A 9,393-nucleotide genomic window follows, 5' to 3' on the forward strand; every position below is an offset into this window, starting at 1 on the left:
GGCCAAGTATACCCAGATGGAGCACTCTCTAGTCGAAAGTGCAATTTTTTCTTCCTATTGTAGGTGACAGGAACAAGTGTTGATATCACAAGCTTGGGAATGAGGCAAGGGATGCTTGATAGAGGTGCTATGAAGTTTGTGATATGGGATTTTGATCGAGGTGTCTGTAGGAGACTCTACTTGCCAGGATGTATATGCCAAATGTGGCCCTTTGTAGGTCAAGTACTGTTTTTTTGAGCTGCGCTACTAGTCAAAAGCAGCTATGTGTATGTACGGTAAAATGGATGGTCAAGATCAGCAGGTGCAGGGCTTTTCATGTGCTTGAGAATATGTGTTTTCTGTTTGTTGATCGAGTCCTAGGGCAAGTGGATATTTCTTTGATGTTGTCGACGTTCGTGACGGTTGACGCTTCTATTGGCGGGTATCTTGATACCTCGAAGCTACTTTTATGCTCTTTGGTGGCTATCAAGCCTTGGTATAGGAGCATGCGCTTTTGGGTATGGTATGAAAGGCCGTTATCAATATGGCCGAATATCGGTTGCTCTCATGGTGGGATGCTTGCCATAATAAGTCGAAAGTGTGTGCCAGAGGAGAAGTCGAAGGAGGTTTCTTCAACCGACCGATGAGGGTCAATAAAGGACGGCGTGGGAAGGCGAAAGATCTTGTTAAAAAAAGAAATGTTGCAAGGTGGTGGATATGCAGAGGAGGCGCACCATCTGGTGGAGATGCTGTGGGCAGTGGCAGGCCAGAAGCAGTCGAGGGCAGGAAAGGTGTGTCAGGTGGAGCTATGCATGGGAGCGGGTAGGGACCAGGCCCAGTAGGAAAAGGATTTTGGGAGAGCCTCGACAAGGGAAGAAGGTGGTGGGTCTGCAGGGAAGCGCCACAGAGGACCTGAGGAGAGGCCGCCTTGAGGTGACGAGGGGCTGGCCGAGCAAGAGCTCACGGGGTGGCCATAGCAGCCCGAGCTGCTGTCGACCAAGTTGGGGGCCAAGGACACCAAGGAGGGCAGCGCCACATGAGAGAGAGAGAAAGGGCGGGCCGTCGACTGAGGGGCTCACGGGCCATGCAGAGAAGGGCCGCCAAGGGGTGGCAGTAGGAGGAAAGGAGCGCCATCTGATACATGGCAAGGAAAGAAGGAGAGCTGAGGAAGGCCTGAAGGCCTCCAGAGGAATGGGTGGCGTCGAGTGGATGGTGAGGGTGAAGAGGGCCGAAAGCAGCGCAAGAGGAGGTGTTGCAGGGCACAAGAAGGGGGCCATCAACAGAAGGCCTAAAGCAGAAAGGAGAGCCACCGAGGTGCTGAATTGGAAAGCCAAGGTTTTGCAGAGCTGTCAAGGCAGCCAGGGGGGGCTCGCCATCAAGTTGAAGGGCTGCATCACCAACGAAGAAGAGGGGTCCGACAATCTGTAGAAAAAGTGGGAATCGGCTACTGCAAATGAAGAAGCCACCAGTGCTAAGCTCGAAGGAGAGCCGAGAGCTAAAGACAACGGGTGGAAGTTAGAAAGGGTTGCATACATTAGAAGAGAAAGTAAGATAAAGAGTGGCCAGCTAAGAGCCATTGCACACGTACAAAGTAAGGCCATAGCAAGGTTCGCATCAAACATTACAAGAGGCTATTCATATTAGCGACGCTCACACAGCGACGTTCAAAAAATAAATTTCCGGCGTCGTTATGAGCGTCGTAAATTTACAAAGAAATTTGCGACGTTCACAACGACGCCGGCTGGGCTAAAAAAATAATCGAGCGCGTCCAAAAACTCAGATCTCAGATCTGAGTTTTTCGACGCCCTCAAGCAAAGAGCAGGTAACGCTCTCTCTCTCTCTCTCTCTCTCTCTCTCTCTTTCTTCTCCACACACACACACACACACACACACACACACACACGAGGAGAGGAAAGAGAGCCAGGTATGCTCCTTCCCTCACCTCATTCTCATGTTCCCTTCCCCTCTTTCTCTCTCCCTCTCTCTCTCTCTCACACACACACATACACACACACACACACATAGTGTTTTTGAGAGAGAGAGAGAGAGAGAGAGAGAGAGAGAGAGAGAGAGAGTACAAACATAAACAAAAACGCACACACACATACATAAACAAAGAATGCACACACACATTGAGAGAGGAAAAGAGAGAGAGAGCATGCATAAACAAAAAACGCACGCATTGAGAGAGGAAAAGAGAGAGAGAACATGCATAAATAAAAAACGCACACATTGAGAGAGAAAAAGAGAGAGAAAACATGCATACGATCCAAAAAAACGCACACACATTGAGAGAGAAAGAGAGAGAAACTAATTTAACGTCGTAGGAAACTAATTAAAATTAAAAGACCTAAAGATCTAGCCGACGAGGAGTTGAACTCAAGACCTATTATTCAAGAGGGAAATGGCATAATCAATCTATCATACTTGGCATGGGTGATAGAAAGGTTATACCATTTATCTCTTTTTATTGGCACACACATCCACACACGCGCACACACACAAGAAGAAGAGAGTTATAACGTCGTAGGAAACTATCTTAAAAGACGTTAAAGATTAGGTTAGATGTAGACTTACGTTAAACTAGATTTAGGTTTATTTAAGTTAAATTAGATTAGATTTAGGTTTATTTTTAACTAGATTTACGTTTATTTACGCTAGATTTAGATTTACGTTATATTAGATTAGATTTAGGTCTCCATAGACTGCGATGCCTGCATGAAGCGGGTGAAGAAAGCCCTCAATGGAATATAGGGTATTGCTGCCTTCACTCATGGTGGGCTCCGTCGATCCAAAAGTACTAGTGAAATGTCTTCAGAAGATAGGGAAGAAGGTGGATCTTCAGGGCGGCAAGAGTCACTACATCCCCGACACAATGACCATCTAGACAACCTGTAGTCATTCAACAGCAACTTCAAAGTTAGTAACAAGAGCAAGAACGGTCTAAAGGGCCAATTGCTGTCGTCAGATGTGGATGGAGATGAGGCAGCGTCACCGCTGGAAGTTAACTCTCACATCTTTAGTGATGAGAATGCCAACTCTTGCCGAGTTATGTGAAAAATTATGTGTTAAATCAGTTTTAAGGTTCTTATAATCCCTGTTAGTTTAGTTCTTTGTTTTTAATATAACATAATTTACGTTAGATTTAGATTTATGTTATATTAGATTAGACTTAGGTTTATTTAGGTTTACCCACACACACACACACACACACACAAGAAGAAGAGAGTTTTAACATCGTAGGAAACTATCCCAAAAGACGTTAAAGATTAGGTTAGATGTAGACTTACGTTAAATTAGATTTAGGTTTATTTTTAGTTAGATTTACGTTTATTTAGATTTACGCTTATTTACGTTAGATCGAGTCCACGCAAGAATTACTTACGGTTTAGGGTTTAGAGTTAGACGAACAGTGAAAAGATCTACTGTGAAAAGATGTTAAGATGCTGTGAAGTGCTACAGCTAGAGAAGAGGCAAAGGGGTTTTGTCCACTACATGCAGTATCATGTAGACGTGGGTGTGTAAATTTCTTGTACCCACAAATATAGGTATTGACCAATAAAGACGAGATTATAACCCGGTGGTTCTGATCTCCGTGCACCTCTAGACCGAGGTGTGCGGGGATTGGACATGACTAGAGAATGTGAGGTAGAGAGAGAGAGAGAGAGAGAGAGAGAGAGAGAGAGAGAGAGAGATAAGACGAAGAATGCCAATAGAATATTAAATTTGTTGTCCAGGTTATAAGATTTTTATCCTCATTATGAGTAGTGACGAGGATGTGGGACCGTCCAACCGAAACACCTATCTCTCAACGAGGGTCTTATGTCCTTGTAATCAATGCAAGCATGTTGTGCGACGGACAAGACGTGTTTCTTTGCAGCACGTTCGCGAATTTGGCGAGTTCGATCCATCTATTATAGATCGAGTTGTTGCCAATTATAACTCGTCGGACTCTGACGCTGGCCAACAAGCAGCAATCTTGCAACCCAATAGACGTGTTCGCAGGCGCTTTGGTCAAGCAGCATATGTGAGGCCACAAGATGTAGCCTCTGACAGCTCGGGGGATGATCATGCAGAGCACATTCCCAACGAGGCAATGTTTGAGCCCGAGATTGATGAAATGATCGAGACGATCATGGATTCAGAAAGGCTTATCTATGATGATATGAAAAGTGAAGCCGATACGCCATTGTATAATGGAGCACGTATGTCTAGATTGAAAGCACTCCTGGTTCTTCTCAACATGCAGGCAAAGTTTGGATGGAGTGACACTAGTAGCGTCACAACGCTTTTCAGGTGATCTATTACAATTAGTTTACTTTAATAAAACTCTAAATGTATAATGATCTGATAGATTTTTACACGACTGTATCGTATTTTTATGTTGTGTAGATTGCTGAAAGAGCACATACTACCAGCTTACAATGTGATGCCAGATTCCCGAGATTTTCAAGAAAGATTTTGCGAAACTTGGGGATGGATTACAATTCTATCCACGCTTGTCCTAATGACGGCATTCTTTTTAGAGGGGAATACATAGACATGGAGAAGTGTCCGAAATGTGATTCCGAAAGATATCGAGTAGATCTCCACGGGACAAAAATTCCACAAAAGGTTTTGCGACATTTTTCTCTGCTTCCTCGCATCAAGCATTTCTTCGAATGTAAGTCCATGGCCGCCCTAGCATCATGGCATGAGGAGAATAAATCTTCGGATGGTGTGCTACGAATTCCTGCAGATTGCGCAGCCTGGAAACATATAGATGGAACATGGTCGGATTTTGCCAGGGAAGCTCGAAATTTGCGCTTAGGCCTGGCTATGGATGGCGTAAATCCATTTGGTCAAAGATCAACATCTTACAGTGTATGGCCCGTTGTCATCGTCAACTACAACATTCTCCCGTGGTTGACTATGAAGAAGGGGCACCTATGGCTAAGCTTGATTGTGCCAGGGCGATATAAAGTGGGGAATATGGATGTGTATCTTCGTCCACTATTGGAAGAGCTACAACAATTGTGGATTGGCATAGAGGTGGTGGATATGAGCCGACACACAGGACGACGGAATGCTTTGATCAGAGGCATTCTAATGTGGACCATGCATGACTATCCCGGGCTAACAGAATGCTCAGGTGATCTATTGACACTCCTCACTCAGACACTGTAAATCTTGTTTTTTCCCATAGTTGATCTATTATCATGTGTATACATGCAGGGCTTCAAACAAGCGGATACAGAGCATGTGTCACATGTGGACCTAGACTGAATGCACGTAGGGCACCCTCACTGAAGAAGCAAATCTACGAAGGTCATCAAGCGTATCTTCCAGAGAATCATGTGTTACGCGACGGCTTTTTGGGAAGAGAGCCACCAAGGATGTCTGCACAAGCATGGTTAGAGCAGAAGGAGATGTGCGATGACGGATTGCCTCCAGGGATGAAGAGACTATCTCTATGGTACGAGTTACCATACTGGCCGCGACTCATGATCAATCACTTGCTCGATCCAATGCACATATTCAAGAATGTGGGTAATCTACTATGGGACCATCTGACCGGCAAGAAAGATACTTTGGGAGCCAGAGTTGACCTTAGAAATGTGGATCGTATGGAGCAATATTGGCCGCAAACAGCGTCTGATGGATCGATAAAACTCCCTAAAGCACCATGGATTTTCACAGGAGCCCAAGAACGCAAAGTAAAAGAGACCATTCGATCTTTGCGGACCCCCACTGGCGTAATGCACTCGCTCCGAACGTGTTTTACTAAAGAAGAAAAGCTTACCGGTTTGAAGTCACACGATTGGCATAAAATGTGTCAGGTACGTTCATAGTGGACTTTAATATCATTGCATAAAATGTGGACTTTAATATCATTGCTGCACATACTTTACATTTTATTTTACCGGTTGCCATTGAGGGATGTTTGTCTCTCGACATCCGTAACACAATCTACAAACTTGCAAAGCTGGTGCAATGGATCTCACAAAAGGAGATCCACGTAGACTCCATACCATTCGCCAAACTAAATGCTGCGGAGCTTGTGTGCATGCTAACCATTCAGGTGCATCTTCTTGTTCACATAGTTGATGAGGTGGAAATAGCTGGCACAGTTCATTCCAGATGGATGTTCTTCTTAGAACGTTTCATGAAAACGCTTAAGGGATATGTGCGTCAAAAGGCACGTCCGGAGGGTAGCATGGCAGAAGGTTGGTTGGTATCAGAGTCCCTAGTGTACATTGGAGAGTGGCTAGACGGATTTGATAAAGCCCGAGACACGCTATGGCGAACCATAGATGATGAGCGCATATCTGGGATTGTCATGTGCAATCTCGGTGTTGAGAAGAAGATGACGGAAGATCTAGAGGCTAAAATCAACCGATTTTGCATGCTTCACAATCCAGTGATGCAAAAGTGGATTTCACAATATGGGGATGCAAAGCAAGAGCGACAAAGGGCACAAATCGAGTGGAGACGGGGAAGACGACCACCGATGCACTATCCAGCGGTTCTGGAGAGCCTACCAACCTTCATGAGCTTAAGATGGTTGCACAACCAATTGAAAAGCGCACAACAATGCGGTGACGAAGTGACTGAGAAAGAGTGGGAGTACTCTCGGGGTTGCGCGACCAAGGTAAGTTTGCAATGGACGACTAGCAAGTGACTTTATTTATAAACGTTTAAACGGCCACTCATAATCTTTGTTCATTGTAGTATAAGTCATACACAGCAGCATGGTGTAAAGGTCGACATTTTAGGGTGGAACGAATCGACAAAAAGCGTTTTACTCAAGATTGTGGAATCATGGCAAAATTTGAACAGTCTAGTCGACGACGTTCCTCTGATGCAGATCCTGTGGTGGTGGAACTCACTTACTTCGGCACGCTGCAGAGATTTTGAGGATCGATTACAGAGGATTTTTTGTCGACTTGTTCGACGTGCAATGGTTCAAGATAATCATGGAGGGTCGCAACGCTACTGTGCGTAGAGGAGAGTCTGGTTTTCTTGAGGTGGATTCTACTAAGAAATGGACTGACCTAAGAGACACTTTCGTACTACCCGAGCATTGTGAACAAGTAAGTATGTAAATAGTTAACATCCCCCTTTTACAAGTTATGTGCTTGACAGCTCTCATGTAAGTTATGTGGCTCTGTCAGGTAATATTTCATCCTACAAAGTCTACATCAAACTGGTGGTACGTCATAGAGGTAGCCCCTCGTAGTGCAAGGACGTATGAAGGCTACCATGTGCCAATCACAACGGCATCAATGGAGGAGATCAGAGAAGATGCTCAATCAGAAGCCGCTGCGGTGGTGCCAGACGAGCATCAAGATACTACTACTCTATATGGGGTGCATGCAGAGGAGCTACAAAATGAAACAGAGGATATGTGTTTAAACGGAGAGCTCTATATAGATATAGGAAGTTATGCTGAGTTATGCGAGGATGAGAGAGAGATCTCTTAAAGCCACAAATATTGTATTTGAACAATTTTAATCCGTGTTGTAAAAGCTCTGGCTCTCTAAGTACCTTCCATGGTGTATAACGCTCTTTTCTACTCGCGCTCACATCTTTTGATTGAAAATTCTGAGTTTTCGACTTGCCTCTTCTATCACTCAATTCATTGCGTCATTGTATTTATATGCGTCATTACGTTATTGTATTTAATGGTCTTTGCGTCATTGTCTACTCTATTCATTCAATATTAAGCTTAAATATTCGTGTGTTTAATGCAGGTATGGATGATGAGGAGTTTCTTTCTTCTTTGTCACCGCAGCAGAGACAGTGGTACGTGGAGCGTCATCGCTCTGGCGCATCATCGCGCGTTCCTACTCCATCCATATCTCCCTCTCTTTCGGAGCATTCGGCGCGCTCCGAAGCTTCGGTGTCGACGAGACGAGCTTCACACTCGTCTAGACACCGGCGCTCTAGTGGTAGCGGTGGCGGTTGTTGTGGGGATTCCGCCACCGATGCCTCCACACCGCCTCGTGTTCGACGAGGCTCTTTACCCTCCCCTTCTTGCCCGCCCCCACACCAGCCACAACATCGCCATCTACGCCAGGTTTTGCACGACTGGCTGTTCCTAGAAGCTACACACCTCTACCTACTCCGCCAGGAGCCACCCCACTCGACACTCCTCGCTTCGGGGCCCAGACACCGGTGGAGACACCTGACGTCCGTACCCCCATCGACACGCCGCTAGAGACCCCTGCCGGGACACCCAGGTTCACGCGTCACCGGCCAGAGAGCTTGCCTTACTCCGTCGACTTCAGCGGCGACATCATCATGGATGATGACGGCAAGAAGGTGATCTCGCGCATGCGTGGTCTTTGCTCTCAGCTGTTTAGACACTACATACTAAACAAATGGAGTGAAGTACCAAGTGATTTAAAAAACAGAGTCATCAGCATACTTCATGATGAGTTTCCCGTTCCAACACGGGATCAGCGCTTCAATGAAGACCTGATGAAGATTCGAATGCGCGAATACTGCAAACACAAGCGTTTCGAAGTGCAAAAAGCAATCAAGAATGGGTGGAACAGGCCAGATTGGCTGGCCAAAGAAGATTGGAAGAATGCGAAGAAAGCAGCGCGCGAGAATCCCGACAAGTGGAAGCAACAAAAGGATGCAGCCAGAGCACGAGTAGAGGCAGGGAGCTCGCACCACTTGGGGAGCGGTGGATGGGCATCATTTGAGGCCGATTTTGTAAGTGTTTTTGCATTGCTCTTTATGTTCGATAGTTTAGGGTTTATGAGTTTTTTAATTCTAACATAATGAAATCTTTGTATGTTTTGACAGTGGTCGATGACAGGACGTGATCCCACACCGTACGAGCGCGAGTACGCAGGCAGGAAGGGCTTAAACGCCCTGATGGACATTCTCAGTTCTCGCGACGGCATGGTTAGTATTAGGGTGTACTCTTTTCTATTTTTTGTATTGTTTTATAAATGCCGTTATATGTTTATACTTACTGAAAGCTGTCTTATTGTCTTTTTTTGCAGAATCCGACAGATACGCCGCTTGGACGCGATGAGACGTCTGACTAGACGACGTCAGTTTAGCCATAGCTAGATAGCATTAGTTTAGGGTTTCTCATAGCTTATGTATCATGAGACGGATTTTATAAGTCTTTTTGAACCATGTATATTATTACATTTGTCACCGCAGTTCCTTTTGCCAATCAATTCTTTATGCCTATGATGTTGTACAATTGTCATTATTACATTTGCCAATCAATTCATTTTGCCTATGATGTGTACAATTGTCAATTTTGCAAACAATGCGTCTTGTGGGTGACTATTTTGGGTCTATTATCTACCCTTGCATTTTTTTTAAAAAGTGAATCAAGTACAATATGGTTGATGGGTGGCAGGGCATCACCAAAAAAAAATTCTCTCGGGCGTCGCTATAACCGTC

The 9,393-nt window shown here is 45.1% G+C and overlaps 1 protein-coding gene across 1 annotated transcript; it reads left to right on the forward strand.

Moving 5' to 3' along the window:
- Positions 1 to 523: 523 nt before the first annotated feature.
- On the forward strand, positions 524 to 1,407 carry LOC147418846 (uncharacterized). The gene is made up of 2 exons (XM_086505428.1): positions 524 to 770; positions 806 to 1,407. Exons 1-2 carry the CDS (start codon positions 524 to 526, stop codon positions 1,405 to 1,407), a joined length of 849 nt encoding a protein of 282 aa, XP_086361554.1.
- Positions 1,408 to 9,393: the final 7,986 nt, after the last annotated feature.

The sequence above is a fragment of the Adiantum capillus-veneris genome, chromosome 29, assembly GCF_014529385.1.
Source record: "Adiantum capillus-veneris isolate H3 chromosome 29, ASM1452938v2, whole genome shotgun sequence".
NCBI lineage: Eukaryota > Viridiplantae > Streptophyta > Polypodiopsida > Polypodiales > Pteridaceae > Adiantum > Adiantum capillus-veneris.